At 40.6% G+C, this 25,079-nt stretch overlaps 1 protein-coding gene across 1 annotated transcript; it reads left to right on the forward strand.

The window, feature by feature from the left end:
- The first annotated feature begins 1,905 nt into the window (after positions 1–1,905).
- pargl (poly (ADP-ribose) glycohydrolase, like) lies at positions 1,906–24,689 on the forward strand. Its single transcript, XM_063014817.1, has 18 exons — positions 1,906–1,946; positions 4,895–5,059; positions 6,224–6,508; positions 12,344–12,688; positions 14,015–14,101; positions 14,185–14,253; positions 14,336–14,407; positions 15,447–15,533; positions 15,617–15,777; positions 16,937–17,016; positions 17,898–17,970; positions 18,044–18,119; positions 19,200–19,347; positions 20,429–20,507; positions 21,139–21,247; positions 22,687–22,795; positions 22,875–23,003; positions 24,220–24,689. The coding sequence occupies exons 2-18, from the start codon at positions 4,895–4,897 to the stop codon at positions 24,339–24,341; spliced, it is 2,196 nt and encodes a 731-aa protein (XP_062870887.1). The 5' UTR covers positions 1,906–1,946; the 3' UTR covers positions 24,342–24,689.
- The last annotated feature ends 390 nt before the right edge of the window (positions 24,690–25,079 follow it).

A 25,079-nucleotide genomic window follows, 5' to 3' on the forward strand; every position in this document is an offset into this window, starting at 1 on the left:
AGAAACAAAATTACAAAAAAACAAAAACAAAATTACAAAAAAACAAAAACAAATTTACAACAAAAGAAAAACAAATTTACAACAAAACAAAAACAAAATTACAAGAGCTGAAACACTTTTACCAATGCCGCAACAAATTTACAAGAGCTGAAACACTTTTACCAATGCCAAAACAAATTTACAAACGGCAGATCTGACGGAAAGGGTAGGTACAATACACAGGAAGTGCTTGTTGCTTACCTGCTGTCAATCAAACTGTTTCTCGGGGGTAAAGTGAACAGAGTTTGTGATGGTAACGCTAAACAATAGTGATGTGCAGATGAAGCCTCATTTAAGCTTCTGAAGCTTTTTCCTGATTGTGCTGAAAATACCTGAGTGGGGGAGGAGGAGGTGGTTAGGGTTGCACCTATAAAAAAAATATAATGGGTCTTACACCGTCATGAGAACATTACCAAAATGTTTTATTTAGGGTGTTTAACGTATATTATTTTCATTCTTTATAATAATAAGTCAGAACCGTATTTTAGGCAAAACAACACACTCTGCCCACTGCGCTACTCATACAGCGGTGTATTAAACAGGTTGTATTGCTGATATAACCTGCGCACACACACCGTTACTAAGAATAAAAGTGAATACTACTTAATATAGTAACCAAACGCTTTCTAATTCCCACGGTAGCAGCAGTTTCTTTCTGTTTCATATCGCCGTGTCTCACATTAATACAAATACGGAACAAAGCGTCCTGTATCAGTTAAATACGGAACGCGGCGTTTAGTCTCCAAATAAGGAACATTCTGTATTTTACTTGACGGTTGGTAACTCTAGTTCAACTGTCTCTTATATAGTCAGTGAGATAAAACAAAGCACCAAAGCTTTGAATCAGTCGAACACATTCCTGCTGGTTTAATACGAGCTCCGATACACTGAGTCGAGTGTTACAAAAGTGAAACAAGCTTCAAAGCCTCGGTATTAAATGTTCCGTCCCTAATAAACAATGTTTTGTCCATTTTGTGCTAATTATTTCAGCCAGTTGGCCGTTTTTGTTTTTCTTGTGGGAATACTTTAGATGTTTAGAGGAGCTGGCGGTAGATAGAGATGCACAGGCCACGTCTAAACATCTGCACAAACAATCCAAAAACTTCCCACAAGAAAAACAAAAGCGGGTCAACTGGATAAAATGATTTCCACAAAGTAGACAAAGCATTGTTTAGTGTTACCATCACAAACTCCATTCACTTCACCCCTGAGAAACAGGTCCAGATCCGCCGTTTGTCAATTTGTTTCGGCATTGGCAAAAGTGTTTCAGCTCTTGTACATTTTTTTTTTTTTTTTGTAATTTTGTTTATTTTTTTTTTAATTTTTTTTTTTTTTTTTTTTTTAATTTTGTTTTCTAAAATGTTAATTTGTTTTGCACTTCTCGGCCACCGTATGATTATGATCAGCTGTTTACATTACCTATTTGAGATAATGTAATTATTTAGTTTTTTTTTTCATTACTAGCCTTAAATTGCTTTTGATTTTTTGGAATGTGTTGTAGGCCTAAAATGCATGAATATGCTTTAAACATGATGCATGAATATGCTTTACAGATAATCCAAAAAACTACTTAAGTACTGTAACGAAGTATTATTACTTTGTTACTATACACCACTGTGTGTGTGTGTGTGTGTGTGTGTGTGTGTGTGTGTGTCAGTTGGCCTAACAAAGTGGGTTTGTAAAATCATCAAGTGTTAAAGTGAAAGAACCTGAATGAACCTAAATTAAGTGTGAAAGTGAATAGAGGAGCTTCAAGACCAGGCTAACATGGTAAAACGGTGTAGTGTTCGGGTACAACCCACCCACCCATGTCTGACTGGGATTATAAATAAACACATATAAGTATGACACCGCTTTCACATTCGAGTAAACACGAGCTGATTTACCTGTGTACACAGAGCAAAGCTGTGAGTAGCCTAACTAATAATATTCGTAATCTTATTCCCGCTGACTGTAGACTAGCTACAGTAACAGATCTGCTTTATTTAATTTGTATTTTAATAACAACACACATCTTCACTGAAACCGAAAGTGTAATGTTAGTCTGTATGTACTGCCTGACACTTCTATAACCTGTCTGCTTCTGTCACTCCTCTCTGCTGACGGATTTCTGCACTTGATGGGTAAGTGTCTTAAAAATGATGCCAGGTACAGTGTTTGACGAAACTATATAAATACTATTGACCACAAACACAGTAAAATGATATGATATACGAACAGTTGATCTTTCGGGTTCTTAATTAGCAGTATTTTTTAATATCAAGGGAGTGAAATATGACCTAGATGTGTGCTATAAAATCGGTTTCAGCCTGTTCAGTTGTTGGAGGTTAATAAATATTTCTTGCAATGCAATGTTGGACGTCTGATATCCAGATACACTATGTTGCCAAAAAGTATTCACTCACCCATCCAAATAATTGAATTCAAGTGTTCCAATCACTTTCATGCCCACAGGTGTATAAAACCAAGCACCTAGGCATGCAGACTGCTTCTACAAACATTTGTGAAAGAATGGGTCGCTCTCAGGAGCTCAGTGAACTCCAGCGTGGTACCGTAATAGGATGCCACCTGTGCAACAAGTCCAGTCGTGAAATGTCCTCGCTACTAAATATTCCACAGTCAACTGTCAGTGATATTATAACAAAGTGGAAGCAATTGGGAACGACAGCAACTCAGTCATGAAGTGGTAGTCCACGTAAAGTGACAGAGCGGGTCAGCGGCTGCTGAGGCACATAGTGAGCAGAGGTCGCCAACCTACAGACCTCCAAACTTCATGTGGCCTTCAGATTAGCTCAGGAACAGTGCTAAGAGAGTTTCATGGAATGGGTTTCCATGGCCAAGCAGCTGCACCCAAGCCTTACATCACCAAGCGCAATGCAAAGCGTCAGATGCAGTGGTGTAAAGCAAGTGTAAAGTCTGGTGGAGAGGGGATTATGGTGTGGGGTTGTTTCTTAGGAGTTGGGCTCGGCCCCTTAGTTTCAGTGAAAGGAACTCTTAATGCTACAGCATACCAAGAGATTTTGGACAATTTCATGCTCCCAACTTTGTGGGAACAGTTTGGGGATGGCCCCTTCCTGTTCCAACATGACTGCGCACCAGTGCACAAAGCAAGGTCCATAAAGACATGGATAAGCGAGTTCGGTGTGGAAGAACTTGACTGGTTTGCACAGAGTCCTGACCACCAGGCCTTCTCGTCCAATATCAGTGTCTGACCTCACAAATGCGCTTCTGGAAGAATGGTCAAAAAGTCCCGTAAACACACTCCTAAACCTTGTGGAAAGCCTTCTCAGAAGAGTTGAAGCTGTTCTAGCTGGGCCAACATCATATTAAACCCTATAGATTAAGAATGGGATGTCACTTAAGTTCATATGCGTGTGAAGGCAGATAAGTGAATACTTTTGGCAGTATAGTGTGTCTCTCTTCAGTTAGGGAGCGCTCGGCAAGCCGCTAGGATCGAGTCGCTAAAACAGTTCACACATAGCGTTCGAGAGCCGAGTTTCGATTGGGAAAATCAGGGCAAAATCGTGTAGTGTGAATTAGGCATTACCTGGAAGCATTTTAGTCTCTGAACTGTGAACTTCGAGTATCTCCAGTGCACTAGCCATCTTTACAGCAAGCAAAGTCCTTATCTGCAGTTCCAGCTGTACCAGTTATACGTCAGAGGTACAATGGTCAAACCGTCACAGGATTTATTTTGCTTACAATGTTTTTCAAATGGCAAAATAATTTCCATTTTCACAGCCAGATTGTCTGATTGATATATTTGATGGGTGGCAGCAGCCCCAGTTCTGGACTGTTTGCTTGGGGGGGGGGGGGGGGGGTGGCATGTTGTTAATCATATTTTTAAATAGCAAGTTTGGTTGATTTTTTTAAAATCAGAAAACAAACGATGCTTTATAGGTTTTCCTACAATGTACACCGATCTGGCATAACATTATGACCACCTTCCTAACTGAAGTGCGACGCACTGTGTATTCTGACACCTTTCTATCAGAACCAGCATTAACTTCTTCAGCAATTTGAGCTACAGTAGCTCGTCTGTTGGATCAGACCACACGGGCCAGCCTTCGCTCCCCACGTGCATCAATGAACCTTGGCTGCCCATAACCCTGTCGCCGGTTTACCACTGTTCTTTCCTTGGACCACTTTTGATATGTACTGACCACTGCAGACCGAGAACACCCCACAAGAGCTGCAGTTTTGGAGATGCTCTGACCCAGTCGTCTAGCCATCACATTGGTGACCTCCCAAACATTTTGACTGGATACGTAGTTAAAATTACCCCCGGACACACTTCTAATAAAAGACTCTGGTGTATAAGAAGCTTATGGTCAGGTGACCTCATACTTAAGGCCATATAGTATATCTAAGCATCTAACAGCATTCATGTTCACAAGTGGTGGGTAGATGGGGGGGTATTTGGTATAAGTGATAAGAGCACTGTTTGGAGTTGTTTTTAATGAATATCAGGAATTAACAGCATTTGAATCAATATGCATATGAGAAATCCAAGGTTTTCTTTATGACTTTATAGAGATTGCTTTGTACATGGGGCACAGTAATGCTGGAATAGGAAATAGTCTTCACTAAAGTTTAAAACATGTAATTTCCTATACAATTAATAACTGATTAATTAAACATGTTAGCAATTGTTGTGGCTGAAATACATACATTTAGAATTAGAAGGGGTGTCCAAGTACTTTTGTCAGTTAAAGGTGATTTGTCAGTTAAATGTTATTTGTGATACTTTTACTTTCTATTTGACATAGCTTAAATTATACAGTATTTCCTCTCTTATTTGTGCATGTTTCACCGCTGTTTAAAGTAAGTCCACTCTCATCCTGTCTCCAAGCAGATGGATAAATCAAACAACAGCGATCAAGAGAGCGGTCGCCAACCAGGATTATCTGAAGAGGGCCGAGTGGAACCGAACGGAGAGATGGGAAACCTCTCATGCATAAACGATGCTGCAAGCTCAGATGCTGGGGCAAAATCTGGAGAAACGCCTATGCTTGTAGATGTAAGCGTGCTTTATCCTTCATATTAAATCATAAAAAACAAACAGTATATAACAAAATCTGCTGGCTCAGGGTGCCCCTCTAAACTTAGTGAACATTTCAAAAGGACACGCAGTAGAATGGCTGCTGTAAAAGTCTCTGAGTAGCTGCAAAAAAAGGCCTATTGAAGCCTGATGTTTTTTGGAGCAAGTGAAAAAGAGTCCCCAGCTTCAACTTTAAAGTGATATGTGTGGTGTAAATACAGAACCACCACAAAGCAGGTATTATTTAGGTAGTGGATCATTCTCAGCACTGCAGTTGCACTGACATGGTGGTGGTGTGTTAGTGTGTGTTGTGCTGGTATGAGTGGATCAGACACAGCAATGCTGATGGAGTTTTTAAACACCTCACTGTCACTGTTCATCCACCACCTAAATAATACCTGCTCTGTGGTGGTCCTGTGGGGGTCCTAATCATCGAAGAACAGGGTGAAAGCAGGCTAAAAAAGTATGTAGAGAAACAGTCTACAGTCAGTAATTGTAGAACTACAAAGTGCTCCTATATGGTAAATGGAGCTGATAAAATAAACAGTGTGTGTAGAAACCAGGAGGTGGTTTTAATGTTATGGCTGATCGGTGTATATCTAAGCGTCTAACAGCATTCATGTTCACAGTGGTGTATAGTTAAGGGGGTATTTTTTTCTTTTAGTTTTAGTTTTGGTATATGTGATCAGAGGACTGTTTGGAGTTGTTTTTAATGAATATCTGGAATCAACAGCATTTGGCTCTTGAATCATTTTAATTTTATGTATACATATGAGATGGCGTTTTTTTAATCCAAGCTTTTCTATATGTCTTTATTGAGAATGCTTTGGACACAGGGGCATAGTAATGCTGGAATAGGAAAGGGTCTTCACCAAAGTTGGAAGCGTATGATTTTCTGTATAATTAATAACTGATTAATTACACCTGTTAATAATTTTTGTGGCTTAAATACATAAATTTAGAATCATAAGGGGTGTCCAAGTACTTTTGTCCATATCGTGTATATAGTATCATTTTAGTCAATGTGACTTGTGATGCTTTTACTTTCTATTTAAAATTGCTAAAATTATATTCCCCCTCTTGTGTGTGAGTGTTTCTACAGCTATCTGTTTAAAGTAAATCCTCTCTCATCCTGTTCCTCAGCAGATGGATAAAACAAACAGTGATCAAGTGAGCAGTCGCCAACCAGAATCATCTGAGAAGGGCAGAGGGGAACCGAACGGCAAGACGGGAAACATCTCATGCCCAAAACGAAGGCACAGTGACTCCTCCAAAAATGATGATGCCAGCTCAAGACACTCCCCGGATGCTGGGGAAAAATCTGGAGAAATGTACCCAGTTGAAAAGATAAAGAAAGAGACTGACTATCACATACAGCTGGACAAGTTATCCCCAACAACAACAACAAATCACACTGTGCTGGTAGATGTAAGTGCACCTCATTCTTTATATCAAATCATGAAAAATCAAACAGTATATAAAATGTGAAACCAAATCTGCACTGCCTGGTATCAATGTTACAGGTGGTTTGTGGCTGGTCTTTTGTTGAATCACTGTCAGTTGGGACCTAACATGGCTGGTTAATGTTAATCTACCAAGCAACATTAGTTAATTACCATTATTCCCACTTAAATGTGGTGGTTGCATCACTACAGTATGAATGCTTATTAGTATCAAGGTGAACAGTTGGGTCAGTTTTTTTGAGTAGGGGTCCACAGTACTGGAAAGATACTGAATAACAAGCCTGCCCTCTTTGTCAGTAAGTCTAACCTGGAAAGGGAGTTTGGGCACACATATCCAAACACTGGCATAGCAATACTAGAGTAGCAGTCAGGTATGTAACCAGGCAGATGAATACTGTTGACATTTCACTGTTTATTTGGGTCAGGAGGTACAATGTTGGGGGTACAATGTTTAATTAGAATAAAAAATTAGAATCAGATGCACCACATCAGCTGCAATGATTAGACCATCATTAGAGGACATTGGAGTATTATTTAAACCTCAGATATTAGTTTGGTTTGCTCTTGATAGTTAAAGTAAGTGTTATCACCATTGTGAGATCTAAATAGCTCTCTGAGGCCTTCAGAAAGAATGTTGTACATGTATATGAATCTGGGAAGGGATTTAAAAAGATCTCAAAACAATTAAAAATCAGCCATTCCACTGTCCAGAAATCCATTTACAAGTAGAGAACATTTAAAACAACTGCCAACATGGCCAGGTCAGGTAAGTCGTCCTGGCAAGTTCAGCCCAAGAGCAGTCCGCAAGATGCGTGAAGAATTCTCCAATAATCCTACAATGTCATCACGGGACCTACAGGTAGCTCTTGCCACAGTTGATGTCAAGGTACATGCATCTACCATCAGAAAGAGACTGCACAGGTTTGATTTTCATGGGAGGTCTGCAGGGAGGAAACCCTTGCTGTCAAAAAAAAACAAAACATCAAGCCAAGACTAAAGTTTACCAGAGAACACCTAGACTAAGACCAGGACCAGGATGTGCTTTGGACAGATGCCAAAGCTGAATAATTTGGGCACAGTAACAGAAGACATGTTTGGCGCAAACCAAACACAGCATTTGAGCACAAGAACCTCATACCAACTGTGAAGCATGGATGTGGAAATGTCATGGTTTGGGGCTGCTTTTTCAGTTTTATTTGTTTAATGATATAAGCTCCATTTCCCAATACTGTTCAAATGAAGCTCCAATATCCATATGTTTAAATACACTGATCAGCCATAACATTAAAACCACCTCCTTGTTTCTACACTCACTGTCTATTTTATCAGCTCCACTTACCATATAGAAGCACTTTGTAGTTCTACAATTACTGACTGTAGTCCATCTGTTTCTCTACATGCTTTGTTAGCCCCCTTTCATGCTGTTCTTCAATGGTCAGGACCACTACAGAGTAGGTATTATTTGGGTGGTGGGTCATTCTCAGCACAGCAGTGACACTGACATGGTGGTGGTGTGTTATTGTATGTTGTGCTAGTATGAGTGGATAGGACACATCAATGCTGCTGGAGTTTTTAAACTCCTCACTGTCATTGCTGGACTGAGAATAGTCCACCAACCAAAAATATATCCAGCCAACAGCGTCCTGTGACCACTGATGAAGGTCTAGAAGATGACAGACTTTAACAGCAGCAATAGATGAGCGATCGTGTCTGACTTTACATCTACAAGAAGGACCAAGTAGGTAGAATTGTCTAATAGAGTGGACAGTGAGTGGACACGGTATTTAAAAACACTAACACTGCAGTGCTGAGCATGATCCACGACCTAAATGATACCTGCTCTGTGGTGACTGACTATTAGATATAGTCCTGACTATTAAAGAACAGGGTGAAAGCAGGTTAACAAAGCATGCAGAGAAACAGATAGACTACAGTGAGTAATTGTAGAACTACAAAGTGCTTCTATGTGGTAAGTGGAGCTGATAAAATGGACAGTGAGTGTAGAAACAAGGAGGTTTTTTTTCACATGACTATACTAAAGCTGGGAATAAACAAAGTTTGGTGATAAGCGTGTAAACATACACGTTGACTTTCATTTGCTGACTGTAGCGTTTGCGTCACGTGATCAAGCCAAAATAAAAGTATCCCATTATATGTATGTACATTTATTACATTTTCGTTTACTGTGTGTGTTTGTGTATGTCGGGTATATAAAATTAAATTACCAAGTGTTAACCTGAAAGAGAATAAATGAAGTGTGAAAGTTAATAGAGATGCTACTCAGCCAGGCTAACATGAGTGATTGTTTTTTGAGTGCAACACAATAATGTGTTCGGGTACAACCCGACAGTTTGTCTGTGAGTAAAACTACAGTAGTCCTTACTTCACTTTCACATTCCACTAACAACGAGCTGATTTAACTGTGTGCCCAGATCAATGCTGTGAGTAGTTTATTTAAATACTTTCTTAATCGTATTTTTACTAAAACACTTACAATAGACTAGCTACTGTACCAGATCTGTTGTATTTAATCTGTATTTTAATAACAACGACGCAACCTCACTGAAAACGAAAGTGTAACGTTAGTTTGTATTGACTGTCCGTGACACTACGCTGTTCCTAAGAATGTCTGCACTTCATGGGTCAGTGTCTCAAATTGATACCAGGTACAGTGTTTACGAAACTATATAAATACTTACTGATCACAAGACCTAGATGCAACTTGCAACTTTTACACTCACTCACCATATACAAACATTTTGTAGTTCTACAATTACTGACTGTAGTCCATCTGTTTCTCTGCATACTTTTTTAACCTGCTTTCACCCTGTTCTTCAATGGTCAGGACCACACAGGACCATTACAGTGTTTAGATGGTGGATGATTCTCAGCACTGCAGTGACAATGACATGGTGGTGATGTGTTAGTGTGTGTTGTGCTGGTATGAGTGGATCAGACACAGCGGCGCTGCTGGAGATTTTAAATACCGTGTCCACTCACTGTCCGTTCTATTACACACTCCTACACCTTGTAGATGTAAAGTCCTTCTAGATCTTCATCAGTGGTCACAAGATGCTGCCCACAGTGCGCTGTTGGCTGGATGTTTTTGGTCGGTGGACTATTCTCAGTCCAGCAGTGACAGTAAGGTGTTAAAAACTCAATCAGCATTGCTGTGTCTGATCCACTCATACCAGCACAACACACATAACACACCACCACCATGTTAGTGTCACTGCAGTGCTGAGAATTATTCACCACCCAAATAATACCTGCTCTGTGGTGGTCCTGGGAGAGTCCTGATCATTGAAGAACAGTGTGTAAGGGGGCTAACAAAGCATGCAGAGAAACAGACGGACTACAGTCAGTAGTCTGTAGTTTATATTTTTATATTTTCTGTACATATGCAAATTCTGCTAAACATGTACATTTGTACATTGTCTACATATAGTCTTGTCTGTATATTGTATTGTTTGTAAATTGTAGAGAGCTAACAACAGCCAGAAACAAATTCCTTGTGTGTAAACATACTTGGCGAATAAAGCTGATTCTGATTCTGAGTAATTGTAGAACTACAAAGTGCTTCTATATGGTAAGTGGACCTGATAAAATGGACAGTGAGTGTAGAAACAAGGAGGTGGTTTTAATGTTATGGCTAATCAGTGTAGATACAATGTGTAACCCATGTTTATATTGTTTTGGTTGGAAACATATTGGACTCCATATGATTTATTTAGTTTACAGTGTTTTTACACAGTCATACTGTCTGATTGGTAATTTTAACCATTTGTTAGGGGTGGCAGACTTTTAATAATTTGTAGCTACAATATTCAGTGACCCATCATGCAGGCAGGCAGTGATGTATAGATGTATAGATTAACTCAGGCACACCCCATGACCCATGTTGCTGTGTGGCATCATTTTACAGCAGTCTAAGTGGTTAGACATTTATTTTCACCTAACGCTTTATCCCTCAACCTTATTGAAGACATAATGGACGAATTGAAATGTTGATTGCGAGCCAGGTCTCCTCATTTAACATTGGTGCCTGACCTCCCAAACGTTTTGACGGAATGGGCAAAATTCCCCACGGACACATTTCAAATGGACAGCCTTTCTAGAAGAGTGGAGACACAAATGGTGCAGAGAGCACTGATTTGAAATGGAATGTTTAAGAAGCTTAGGGTCAGGTGTTCATATACTTTAGGCTATATATTGTATCTAAGTGTCTGTCAGCATTCATGTTCACAAGTGCTGGGTTGTGGGGGGTACTTTTGTCTTTTAGTTTCAGTTTTGGTATAAGTGATCAGAGCACTGTTTGGAGTTGCTTTAAATGAATATCAGGAATCAAAAGCACTTGAAGCATTTGGATTGTATACATTTATATGTAAGATGGAGTTTCTTTATGTATTTATTGAGAATGCTTTGTGCACAGTGGCACAGTAATGCTGGAATAGGAAAGGGTCTTCACCAAAGTTATAAGCATATAATTTTGTGTGTAATTAATAACTGATTAATTGCACCTGTTAGCAATTGTTAGAAGGGGTGTCCCAATACTTATACACTGCCTGGCCAAAAAAAAGGTCGCCAGCTGGATTTAACTAAGCAAATTGGATAATTACTGCATGGGTGATTATGTTTCAGCTGGCAACAAGTTATTTAACCCTAACTGATGCAGTGAGTAGCTTCTCGTTTGTTAAACAACCATGTTGAAAGACACATCCTGTGGTCGTGGAAAAGATGTTAATGTGTTTCAGAACGGTCAAATTACTGGCATGCATCAAGCAGAGAAAACATCTAAGGAGATTGCTGAAACTACTAAAATCGGGTAAAGAACAGTCCAACGCATTAATAAAATGTGGAAGGACAGTGGGGAAACATCATATTCGAGGAAGGAATGTGGTTGAAAAAAAATCTTGAATGATCGTGATCAGCGATCACTTAAACGTTTGGTGAAATCAAATGGTAGAAAAACTACAGTAGAACTCAGGGATATGTTTAATAGTGAAAGTAAGAGCATTTCCGCATGCACAATGCGAAGGGAACTCAAGGGATTGGGACTAAACAGCTGTGTAGCCTTAAGAAAACCACTTTGTCAGTGAGGCTAACCGGCAAAAATGGCTTTAATTTGCTAGGGAGCATAAAAATTAGACCCTGGAGCAATGGAAGAAGGTCATGTGGTCTGATGAGTCCAGATTTACCCTGTTCCAGAGTGATGGGTGCATCAGGGTAAGAAGAGAGGCGGCTGAAGTGATGCACCCATCATGCCTTGTGCCTACCGTATTATTATTCCATCAATGGATCAACGGGCATATTCCAAGATGACAATGCCAGGATTCATCGGGCTCAAATTGTGAAAGAGTGGTTCAGGGAGCATGAGACATCATTTTCAACACATGGATTGGCCACCACAGAGTCCAGACCTGAACCCCATTGAGAATCTTTAGGATGTGCTGGAGAAGACTTTGCGCAGTGGTCCAAATCTCCCATCATCAATACAAGATCTTGGGGGAAAAGTAATGCATGCTCTGGACAGAAATAAATGTTGTGACATTGCAGAAGCTTGTGGAAACGATGCCACAGCAAATGCGTGCCGTAATCAAAGCTAAAGGCGGTCCAACCAAATATTAGAGTGTGTGACCTTTTTTTTGGCCAGGCAGTGTATTTTTATTTCAGTTAAATGTGATTTGTGATACTTTTACTTTCTGTTTGACGTTGCTGAATGATTTTTCTTATTTTGTTTGTGAGTGTTTCTACAACTATCTGTTTAAAGTAAATCCACACTCATCCTGTGCCCCAGCAGATGGATAAAAGAAACGACAGCAATCAAGTGAGAAATCTTCTTCAACAAGAATCACCTGAGAAGGGCAGAGGGGAACCGAACAGCGGTCAAGGGAGAAGTTGTCCCCAACAACAATCATTTGAGAAGGGCGGAGTGGAACCGAACGGAGAGATGGGAAACATCTCGGGCCCAAAACAAAGGCTCAGTGAATCCTTCAAAAACAATGCTGCAGGCTCAAGTCACTACCCGGGTGCTGGGGCAAAATTTGAAGGAACATACCCAATTGAAATGTTAAAGAAAGAGCCTAAATGTCACCTGCAGCTGGATAAGTTAACCCCAACAACAAATCACACTGTGCTGGTAGATGTAAGTGCACCTCATTCTTCGTATCAGATCATATCACGCCCCTCTAAACCTAATGAACGAATTAAAAGTCTCTGAGTAGCTGCAAAAAAGACACACAAAAGCCATTAAATAAACCCAGGACCTTCTGCGTCTGGGTTCTTTCTGTGTGGAGTTTGCATGTTCTACCCGTGTCTGTGTGGGTTTCCTCTGGGTGCTCTGGTTTCCTCCCACAGTCCAAAGACATGCAAGTGAGGTGTACTGAAGATACAAAATTGTCCATCACTGTGTTTAACATTAAACATGTGATTCTACACCGATTAGGCATAACATCATGATCATCTTCCTAATATTGTGTTGGTTTCCCTTTTGCTGCCAAAACAGCCCTGACCCGTCGAGACATGGACTCCACTAGACCCCCAAAGGTGTGCTGTGGTATCCAGCACCAATATGTTATCATATCAGCAGATCTTTTAACTCCTGTAAGTTGTGATGTGAGGCCTCTATGGATCGGACTTGTTTGTCCAGCACATCCCACAGATGCTCGATTAGATTGAGATCTGGGGAACTTAGAGGCCAAGTCAACACCTCAAACTCATTGTTGTGCTCCTCAAACCATTCCTGAAGCATTTTTGCTTTGTGGCAGGGCGCATTATCCATCAGGGAATACCGTTTACATGAAAAGGATTTGGATTTTTCCATGAAAAGCATTGGTCTGCAAAAATGCTTAGGTAGGTGGTACTTGTCAAAGTAACATCCACATGGATGGCAGGACCCAAGCTTTCCCCGAACCTCCGCCAGCTTGCCTTCTTCCCATAGTGCATCCTGGTGCCATGTGTTCCCCAGGTAAGCGACCACCTTCTTCCATTGCTCCGTGGTCCAGTTCCAACACGCCACAAGATTTGCAGTTTTGGAGATGCTCTGACCCAGTCGTCTAGCCATCACAATTTGGCACTTGTCAAACTCGCTCAAATTTTTACACCAGCCCATTTTTCCTTCTTCTAACATCAACTTTGCTGCCTAATATATCCATGAAGAGATAATCAGTGTTATTCACTTCACCTGTCAGTGGTCATAATGGCAGACTGACTAGTCTTAAATGTCCCTAGATGTCAATGGGTGAGTGAGTGAGTGAGTAAATGTGCAGGTATAGGTTGTCCTGACATATATTGGCACCATGCTCAGGGTGTACACCATGTGGCTACTTTTTGAGGATGATGTTGTGTCTGTGCCTACAGCAACCCTGACCAAGACGGAAGTAAGGGAAAATGAATAAATGAATACAAAATCTTACATGTAGCTACATATAATTATTGATATCATGTTTTGGAGACGATTTTGTTTCAACAGACACAGCAGTTTCTTCAAGGCAGAATAAGTCCATATCATGGACGCCTTATTTTGGATATGAACCATGTGAAACTACCCCACCTTGTAGTAAGTGTACATGTTTATATTCTATTTAGGATTTAACTTATTTAGCCTATACAGTAAAAGCATTTGTGTTTTTCCCTTTTAAGAATTGGGGAGCCACAGAAAAAGAATTACAGTCTCTCGGAAGCGGACATTCTTCAGTTCAAGATGTGGTGGTATGTTAAAATCCAAATACCTTCTTTACAATCTTATAACAGAACTAAAACTGTTTAAACCCTTTTTTTCCGCTTGTTTTAGAAGGCCATTAAGTCATACAATCAGCCCCATAGTAGGGAGTTGCGCTTTGATGCTCTTCAGACTTATGTACAGGTCAGTAAGTAATTAGTAGCCAAGTAGACATAGGAGAGCTATTGTTTGCATATATACTGATCAGCCATAACATTAAATTCATCAGCTCCACTTACCATATAGGAGCACTTTGTAGTTCTACAATTACTGACTGTAGTCCATCTGTTTCTCTGCATGCTTTGTTAGCCCCCTTTCATGCTGTTTTTCAATGGTCAGGACCCCCACAGGACCACCACAGCAGGTATTATTTAGGTGGTGGTGTCATTCTCAGCACTTCAGTGACACTGACATGGTGGTGTTGTGTTAGTGTGTGTTGTGCTGGTACGAGTGGATCAGACACAGCAGTGCTGCTGGAGTTTTTAAATACCGTGTCCACTCACTGTCCACTCTATTAGACACTCCTACCTAGTTGGTCCACCTTGTAGATTTAAAGTCAGAGACGATCGCTCATCTATTGCTGCTGTTTGAGTTGGTCATCTTCTAGACCTTCATCAGTGGTCACAGGACGCTGACCACGGGGCGCTGTTGGCTGGATATTTTTTTGGTTGTTTGACTATTCTCAGTCCAGCAGTGACAGTGAGGTGTTTTAAAACTCCATCAGCGCTGCTGTGTCTTATCCACTCATACCAGCACAACACACACTAACACACCACCACCATGTCAGTGTCACTGCAGTGCTGAGAATGATTCACCACCCAAATAATACCTACTCTGTGGTGGTCCTGACCATTGAAGAACAGGGTGAAAGCAGGCTAAAAAAACATGCCCAACTGGTATCTAGGAAAGTAAAGGCACTAGTAAAACAGCAAAATACAGTTTTTAATTTGTTGTAGTTTTTTTTTTTATGTGAACTTACATATTATTTGTTTTTACGCTACATTTCCAATATATGTTTTATGTATATTATATTGACCAGTGACTTGACTCGGACTCTAGTCTAAAGACTCGTGACTTGACTCGGACTCGTATTTTGTGACTTCTGAACACTTCTAATTCACAACAACGCCTTTGTGTCCTAATTGCTAGGTAAAAACACTATTAACTGATTTGTTTACACTAGGCATTGCCAGGGTATGAGAACAATTTTCCCCATGTGATCTCAAAAATGGCCCGTTTGGCACAGAAGCTGCCCAGTCTCATCGGACATGTAAGTGCCAGAACTGTCTTCATGCATCTTTACAGTGCTGTCATTTCATTGTCTGGCTTTATAATCTTTTTTGTTGTTCACAGGCTATTCCTTTGCTCAGGCGGGGCCACAATCACTCCATTACAATGTCCCAAGAGCAGATTGCATGCCTGTTGGCAAACGCCTTCTTCTGCACCTTTCCTTACCGAAACACCACTAAGTCAACCAGTGAATATTCTAACTTCCCCTCCATCAACTTTTACAGGTCACACACTACATTCTGCTTTGTTTCTTATTATAGTCCATAAATACATACAACCCCAAATCAGAAAAAGTGACTTTGACTTTTATTTAATTACAGACAGGATGAACCTGAGATATTTCTTGTTTTATCTGCTCAACTTCATTTCATTTATTAATAAACATCCATTCCTGCATTGCAGGCCTGCAACACATTCCAAAACATTTGGGAGATTAAATCATTTACCACTTTGAAATGTTGCCATTCCTTTTCACCACACTTAAAAGACATTTTGGCACCGAGGATACCAAGTGATTTAGTGTTTCAGCTTTTATTTTGTCCCATTCTTCCTGCAAACACACCTTAAGATGTACAACAGTACGGGGTCGTCGTTGTTGCAGGTCAGGACTGCAGGCAGGCCAGTCCAGTACCCGTACCCTCTTCTTCCGAAGCCATGCCTTTGTAATATGTGCAGCATGTGGTTTTGCATTATCTTGTTGAAAAATGAATGGACGTCCCTGGAAAAGATGACGTCTTGAAGGAAGCACATGTTGCTCTAAGATCTCAATGTACTTTTCTGCATTAATGCTGCCATCACAGAAGTGTAAATGACCTGACAGCCCCATACCATGACAGACCCTGGCTTTTGGACTTGTTGCTGATAACAGTCTGGATGGTCCTTTTCATCTTTGGTCCGGAGCACACGGCATCTATTTTTGTCTTCTCCTAAAGATGCTTTTCTGCTCACCACAGTTGTAAAGAGTTTTCGAGTCACTGTAGCCAAACTATGGCCATTCTCCTCTGACCACTGTAACCAACAACAGTTAAATAAATATTGAAATTTAGGTAAATCATTAGGTGAAACAAATTTAGATGAAATGTATATAAACATTTCATCAAAATTGAGTTAGCGCACTTAGTTTGTCTTCCGCTGCTGAAGATTACCCGGTTGCATCCGAGGAGAGCATGTCCCTGTACACGCCTCTTCCGACGTGCACAGCCCTCCTCTTCTCGCCCCTGCATTCTGCACAGGGTCCTTACACAGCGTATGAAGATCCCACCCCATGCATAGTCATTGTTCATGTGGCTGCTCAGCCCAGACGACAGGCAGAGCTGAGACTCGATATGATAAAGCTAGTGCTTTGCAACATGTGATTCTCTTCTTTTCATTGTACTTTCACAGTCTGTTTGCTGAACAGTGTAAGCGGAAGACACAAAAACTGAGAGCACTTCTCCACTACTTTGACACTGTCACTAATAAAGGTAATGAATTTTTTTTTAAATAATTCAGTAATTAGGGGTTTTGAACAAGCCCTTATCTGCACCAATCGGCCATAACTTTAAAACCACCTCCTTGTTTCCATACTCACTGTCCATATTATCAGCTCCACTTACCATATAGAAGCACTTTGTAGTTCTACAATTACTGACTGTTGTCCATCTATTCTCTACATATTTTTTTAGCCTGCTTTCTTCAATGGTCAGGACCCCCACAGGACCACCACAGAGCAGGTATTATTTAGGTGGTGGATGATTCTCAGCACTGCAGTGACACTGACATGGTGGTGGTGTGTTAGTGTGTGTTGTGCTGGTATGAGTGGATCAGACACAGCAGCGCTGTCCACTATTAGACACTCCTACCTAGTTGGTCCATCTTGTAGATGTAAAGTCAGAGACGATCGCTCATCTATTGCTGCTGTTTGAGTTGGTCATCTTCTAGACCTTCATCAGTGGTCACAGGACGCTGCCCACAGGACGCTGTTGGCTGGATGTTTTTGGTTGGTGGACTATTCTCAGTCCAGCAGTGACAGTAAGGTCAGTGCTGCTGTGTCTTACCACTCACACCAGCACAACACACACTAACACACCATCACCATGTCAGTGTCACTGCAGTGCTGAGAATGATCCACGACCCAAATAATACCTGCTCTGTAGTGGTCCTGGGAGAGTCCTGACCATTGAAGAACAGCATGAAAGGGGGCTAACAAAGTATGTAGAGAAACAGATGATGAACTGATGAACCTTGTGTAACTACCATTCCTGTCATGAATGTAACCAAAGTGTAAAACATGACATTAAAATCCTAATAAACAAACAAACAAAGTTATTAAGAGTTACTGATTGTGCATATTCTTCTGTAACAGACACAAAACCAGATGGACTTGTCACCTTTGAAAGAATCTGTATTCTAGAATCTAATCTCCCCAAATGGGAAAGGTATGAAATCTTTCAATGGTATGTGAATTAAATGACAGTGTTTGAATTCTGACTAATTTTGTTCTATGTCCAGTCAAAACGAGACTCTGACAAATCTACACGTGTCTTCAAAAGGCTACATTGAGGAAGAGGGTAAAGGCATGCTGCAGGTTAGTGTTTATAAACTCTAAATAATACAGATTTCTGGGTACATCAAACTCTTTTTTACAGAGGGCCACATCTGCATTATGATGGCTTTCAAGGGGCCGATTGTAACGTATCCTGCTGTGATTGCAGCCTGCCTTTTAAGTCTTGGACAATTTGTTGTTTGGTGTCAAAATGCCAAATTTATACTGTATATTATACATTTATATTGTACTCCTTTACCACAGACATGGCCTCATAACACAAGACATACCGGTTTTTCTTCTTATAGCACAAACTTGTATTTACTTTCCCATCTTTCATTAAATTCTCTTCCTTCTGCTTCAATTTTCTCTTCTTGTACATTTTGGGATTATTTGTAAATATTTCTCAACATCACTTGTTGGAAAACTGCCTCAGTTAAACGCTGATGTGGAAACACTGCCATCTAGTGGTGGGATGCGGTCACTTTTTTTGGTTGGTGGACTATTCTCAGTCCAGCAGTGACAGTGAGGTGTTTAAAAACTCCAGCAGCGCTGCTGTGTCTGATCCACTCATACCAGCACAACACACACTAACACACCACCATCATGTCAGTGTCAGTGCAGTGCTGAGAATCATTCACCACCTAAATTATACCTGCTCTGTGGTGGTCCTATGGGGGTCCTGACCATTAAAGAACAGGGAGAAAGCAGGCTAAAAAGGTATGTAGAGAAATGGACTACAGTCAGTAATTGTAGAACTACAAAGTACTTCTATATGGTAAGTGGAGCTGATAAAATGAACAGTGAGTGTAGAAACCAATAGGTGGTTAGACATGATTGGATATGTCTGGGGAATTGGGGGAGTGACCGAATCCCTATGATGTTTAGGGTATTCCTGCCTTGCTGTATGTCCTCATGTTTTCCAGTGAACCTGGACCTGCCACGACTGTTGTATACAGTTATTTATTGTACTGCACACTGAGTAGTAGGTTGTAGTAGATCATTTTTTAATCTGCTTGGGTGCCAAGTTAGATTGCAGTGGTGATTAAGCTGGTTAGATTTTAAGCACATCATAATTCACTTTTTGCATATTGTAACGATCAGTTTTCTCACATTCAACAGGTGGATTTTGCCAGCAAGTTTATAGGTGGAGGAGTGCTCGGGAGAGGACTGGTCCAGGAAGAGATTCGCTTCCTTCAGTGCCCAGAACTGATCGTGGCCAGGCTCTTTACTGAAAAACTGGGAGACAACGAGTGCCTGAAGATCACAGGTAAGGGTCAGACCAGAGATGTTCACAAGTCACAAAATACAAGTCCGAGTCAAGTCTACGAGTCTTTAGCCTAGAGTCTGAGTCAAGACACGAGTCAATATAATAAACACAAAACATGTACTGGAAATGTGGAGTAGAAAAAAACAAATAATATGTAAGTTCGGATAAAAAACAACAACAGATTAGCAACTGCAATTTTGCAATTTTGCCGTTTTACTTAGTGCCTTTACTTTCCTAGGTACCAGTTAAAAGCTTAAACTTCATTGATAAATCACGGCACAGCGGCCAAAATCCAAAACACAGCAAAAAAATTATAACCACTGCTTACCTTAGCTTATGTTCTTCCAGATGCTATTAAATTTATAACCGTGTGTCCCATTAGGAATCTAATCCGTTATTTTGTAAATGTGCTTATAATTAAAAACCTCCAAACTTTTCCCGGTTGTGAAGTAAAACACGAACTCATTAGAAAGCCAATCAAGCAATTCATTGACACATCATCTGTGTGACGCAAGCAGAAGGTCTGATTGGTTCAGAAAGCGGTTCTTTCAACCATTAGTGCCAATTCTGTAGGAGCGTTCCATTCACCCCAGTTGTTCCTGTGAAGTGCACTACATAGGGTATTCCACCATTTTAAGTGAGATTCCGATCCAAAGGAGGGAGTAGGGAGCGACGCTTCATCAGTACGCCGGAAGCTGGCTGGAACATTTACCCATTGCGTGCTTTGTGGGTTAAAACGGCTGGAGCGTTATTAGAGAGCAGAAATGACACGATCAGAATGATGTCATATATACCTGTATATATATATATAATTGTCACACGTATTTAATGTTAAAACAGGCTGGCTTTTGTTGTCTACAAGTCATTTTTTGCCAGTACCGAGTCGAGTCCGAGTCATTTGAAACAAGTCCGAGTCGAGTCTGAAGTCTCTGTGTGTGCGACTTATGCGAGACACGTACAGTCTACATCTCTGGGTCAGACTGGCCAATGGATGCAGCTTATAAAGTTTGGGTTATGTCTTCTTTTGAAATGTAGGTGTACTGACTGATTTGATTGAGTTTTGTCTACATGGTATCCCCAGGAGTCCAGAAGTACAGCAGTACCGCAGGCTACAGTGATAGCTTTGAATGGATCGGCCCACATCATGACGACACCAAGAGGTTAATGAATATTTTGTCCTTGTAATTTTATATCCTGGTGAATGAATTTCATGGAACATAATAATGTAACATGTAAACTAAGCTTAAACTGACATTTTTAAGTGTGTGTGGGGGGAATTAATCACTATTTTGATACTGATGTGATAAAAACGCTAGCACACCAAAGCTGGGATCTCAAATACATCGTATTGAATCTCAGCTCTGCCACACATGAACAAAGATTGGCCTGTTGTTCAGATAGGGGTGGGATTGAGCCGGATAGGGTCTTTCTCATAACTAATGCAATTATGACCTCTGCTGGCTGATTGATGGTGCCTGCACAGAGATGAGAAAAGAGTGCTGTCAGGGTGTGTCTCTCTGTACACAAGGCTGATTTGCATATATGCACTCGCTTAGTGTGGGTGACAAAATGCATACAGCTACTGCCCATGAGTCGGAGGGGGGTTAGCTTTGTTCTCCTCAAATTAGAGTGGGTGGCTCTCAATGTGGTTTGGTGAAGGTTGTTTTAGTAACCAAGAGGGCAATTAATTGTAACTTGGGATAATAACCATAGCTATTGAATTAATTGTAGTAGAAAGTAAAATGTGTAAAAATATAGGGTAGCATGTTTTACAGTGTTTTTCTTTTACAGGGACGGGTGGAAAAGACGCTTCTGTCAGATTGTTGCTATCGATGCTTTGAACTTCAAGAGCTGCAAAGAGCAGTATAATGAAATAAGCATAAAACGAGAACTCAACAAGGTCAACCGTCCTGTGAATAATAAACATACACAATTTTAGGACCCCAAAAATGTGCATGCCAATGCCTTTTTCATAACAGCCCATCATTTTTTGTTGCATTTTTTCCCAATTACCTGATTGCATTACTCTTCCTCTCTACTGATGTTGATCTACACCCTGGTTGAAGAGAGCCGAGACTGACAAACATTCCGTTAGACACGTGTGCTGTAACCGACTGCATCTTTTCTCCTGCACGAGGCGAGTTCATATGCGGATCGGCTTTGTGTACGGAGAGACACACCCTGATCAACGCATTATCCCTCGTCTCTGTGCAAGTGCCATCAATCAGCCAGCAGAGGTCAAAATTGCATCAGTTGGCAGAGCTGAGTTTTGAACTGACGAGTTCGAAATGTCAGCTCTGGTGTGCTAGCGTGTTTTACCACTGCACCACCTGAGTGCCCTCATCAGCCCAACATTTAATATACTCCTTACCATGACAGTTACTCCTAGTAGATTTGTTAATATTGGCGGCATAAAGACCTGAGTGACTTTAAATGGGCCAGATAATTATGGCCAGACGACATAAAATGTGAGTTTATTGTACAGCGATGAGCCATAACATTAAAACCACCTCCTTGTTTATACACACATTGTTCATTTTATCAGCTCCACTTTCCATATAGGAGCACTTAGTAGTTCTAGAATTACTGACTGTAGTCCATCTGTTTCTCTGCATGCTTTGTTAGCCCCCTTTTATGCTGTTCTTCAATGGTCAGGACCCCTACAGGACCACCACAGAGCAGGTATTACTTGGGTGGTGGATCATACTCAGCACTGCAGTGACACTGACATGGTGCTGGTGTGTTAGTGTGTGTTGTGCTGGTATGAGTGGAGTGGTAAGACACAGCAATGCTGATGGACTGAGAATAGTCCACCAACCAAAAACATCCAGCCAACAGTGCCCGTGGACAGCGTCCTGTGACCACTGATGAAGATCTCAAAGATGACCAACTCAAACAGCAGCAATAGATGAGCAATCATTTCTGACTTTACATCTACAAGGTGGACCAACTAGGTTGGAGTGTCTAATAGAGTGGCCAGTGAGTGGACACGGTATTTTAAAAACTCCAGCAGTGCTGCTGTGTCTCCACTCATACCAGCACAACACACACTAACACACCACCACCATGTCAGTGTCACTGCAGTGCTGAGAATGATCCACCACCCAAATAATACCTACTTTGTAGTGGTCCTTTTTGGGGGTCCTGACCATTGAAGGACAGCATGAAAGGTGGCTAACAAAGCATGCAGAAAAACAGATGGACTACAGTCAGTAATTGTAGAACTAGAAAAGTGCTTCTATATGGTAAGTGGAGTAGAAACAAGGGGGTGGTTTTAATTTTATGGCTGATTGGTGTATGATGGTTTGATTTTAATCACAATATTTTTTATTTTTAAAGGCCTATGTTGGCTTCAGGGTGTATCCTTCCACTTTTGATGATTACATCTGTGCTGTCGCAACTGGAAACTGGGGATGTGGGGCTTTTAATGGTGACTTAAGACTCAAAGGTGATTATTGTCTAATACAGTATTAGCACAGTTACAGAATGTACGTATATGTACTAAAACTTACATTGATTTGTGAAAGCTCTTATCCAGTTGATGGCTGCTGCTGTGGCTAAAAGAGAAGTGGCTTTTTTTACCTTTGGAAAGGTGGATCAGGCACATGACCTGCAGAACATGCATGACATTTTGAGGACTCGCAATGTGACCGTGGGTTAGTACAGAACATTTCTTCTTTATACAGCAAACGATGGTGAAACACCACGGCATGTAATGTAATCTGAGTCTTGTATACACTGACCGAGCCTTTAGGCTAGAGTCCGAGTCAAGTCACAAGTCTTTCGGCTAGAGTCCGAGTCAAGTAACGAGTCAATATAATAAACACAAAACATATATTGGAAATGTAGTGTAGAAATAAACAAATAATATGTAAGTTCAGATAAAAAACAACACCAGATTAGCGACTGTATTTTGCCATTTTACTTAGTGCCTTTACTTTCCTAGTCATTGTACAAATGAATGTAATTTCCATAACAAGAAGGTACCAGTTAAAAGCTTAAACTGATACGTTTTGTTTTCATTGCTAAACAAAAGCGCGCGATAAATGACGACACAGCGGCCAAAATCCAAAACACAGCAAAAACAAATCATAACCACTGTTTACCTTAGCTTATGTTCTGCCTGATGCTATTACATTTAAAATTGTGTGTTGTCCAATTAGGAATATAATCCGTTATTTTGTAAATGTGCTTATAATTAAAAACCTCCAAACTTTTCCTGGTTGTGAAGTAAAACACTAACTCGTTAGAAAGCCAATCAAGCGTTTCATTGACACATCATCTGTGTGACGCAAACTGAATAAATGCAAATAACATAAATGCATTTCTTACTAAAAATTTAAATCAGAAGGTATGATTGGTTCAGAAAGTGGTTCTTTCAACCATTAGCGCCAGTTCTGTAGGAGCGTTCCATTCAACCCAGTTGTTCCTGTGAAGTGCACTTCAAACTGTGTAGGGAGTGGGGAGCGACTATTCATCACTACGCCGGAAGCTGGCTGCAACATTTACCCATTGCGTGCGTTGCGGGTTAACAGGGCAGGAGCGTTATTAGAGAACAGAATATTTATAATAATAATAATAATTATATATATATATAATTGTCACACGTAACTAATGTTAACACATTCTGACGCTAGGGATTCTTGTTGTTTACGAGTAATTTTTTTGCGAGTCATGAGTCGAGTCAGAGTCATTTGAAACGAGTCCGAGTCGAGTCTGAAGTCGCTGTGTGCGCGTCCCCATCTCTGCTCTAAATCCACTTGCCCCTGATGATTCTAGAATAGGCTCTGGATTGTCTGTGATCCTTAGCAGCAGAAAGTGAATAATTAATTCTGATATTCCTTAATTACTATCTTTTTTTTTCCTTCACAGGTAGACTGTACAAGCTGCTAAGGGACTACTGTGAGCTCTACAATCGAAATAAGCATGAAAATAAGAATGTGTTTGAGTTTGTCAAAGAGAGGACAAAGCTTCCTCACTCAAGTAATCTGTGAGACATGCACTATATTTTAGTATTGTATATCAATAGACTATATGTCTATAACATCAGAGAAACATTCACGTTTGGTTTGAGGTTTTATATCACATTGCAAAGTTTATTAAAACGCTGGTGATGCACTTTATAATTAAAACAGTAATTGAGGGGGGGGGGGGGTAATTACTAAACAAATGAAGGGATGTTTTGTTTTTTAAGAGTGTTTTATGAATGTGGTTTGTAAATGATAATGATTTTAGTTGTCTGGAGTGTCAGAGGAGGAAAGCCTAAATAGTTCCAAAATCAAGATAATTTAATGCATGATGTACACTGATCAGGCATAACATTCAAACCACCTCCTTGTTTCTACACTCACTGTACATTTCATCAGCTCCACTTACCATATACAAGCACTTTGTAGTTTTAGAATAACTGAGTCCATCTGTTTCTCTGCATGCTTTGTTAGCCTGCTTTCACCCTGTTCAGGTATTACTTGGGTGGTGGATCATTCTCAGGACTGCAGCGACACTGACATGGTGGTGGTGTGTTAGTGTGTGTTGTGCTGGTATGAGTGGATCAGACAGAAATGCTGCTGGAGTTTTTAAATACCGTGTCCTCTCACTGTCCACTTTATTAGACACTCCTACCTAGTTGGTCCACCTTGTAGATGTATATGCAGAGACGATCGCTCATCTATTGCTGCTGTTTGAATCGGTCATCTTCTAGACCTTCATCAGTGGTCACAAGACGCTGCCCA

Source organism: Trichomycterus rosablanca, chromosome 18 (assembly GCF_030014385.1).
Source record: "Trichomycterus rosablanca isolate fTriRos1 chromosome 18, fTriRos1.hap1, whole genome shotgun sequence".
NCBI lineage: Eukaryota > Metazoa > Chordata > Actinopteri > Siluriformes > Trichomycteridae > Trichomycterus > Trichomycterus rosablanca.

What these genes read in the sequence shown, in the direction of transcription:
- pargl (XM_063014817.1), top strand. Translation starts at nt 4,895, where the DNA reads ATGGATAAATCAAACAACAGCGATCAAGAGAGCGGTCGCCAACCAGGA. An exon ending in ATCACACTGTGCTGGTAGAT is followed by an intron (nt 12,689 to 14,014) that starts GTAAGTGCACCT and finishes TTGTTTCAACAG; the next exon opens with ACACAGCAGTTTCTTCAAGG. An exon ending in CTTCAGTTCAAGATGTGGTG is followed by an intron (nt 14,254 to 14,335) that starts GTATGTTAAAAT and finishes CGCTTGTTTTAG; the next exon opens with AAGGCCATTAAGTCATACAA.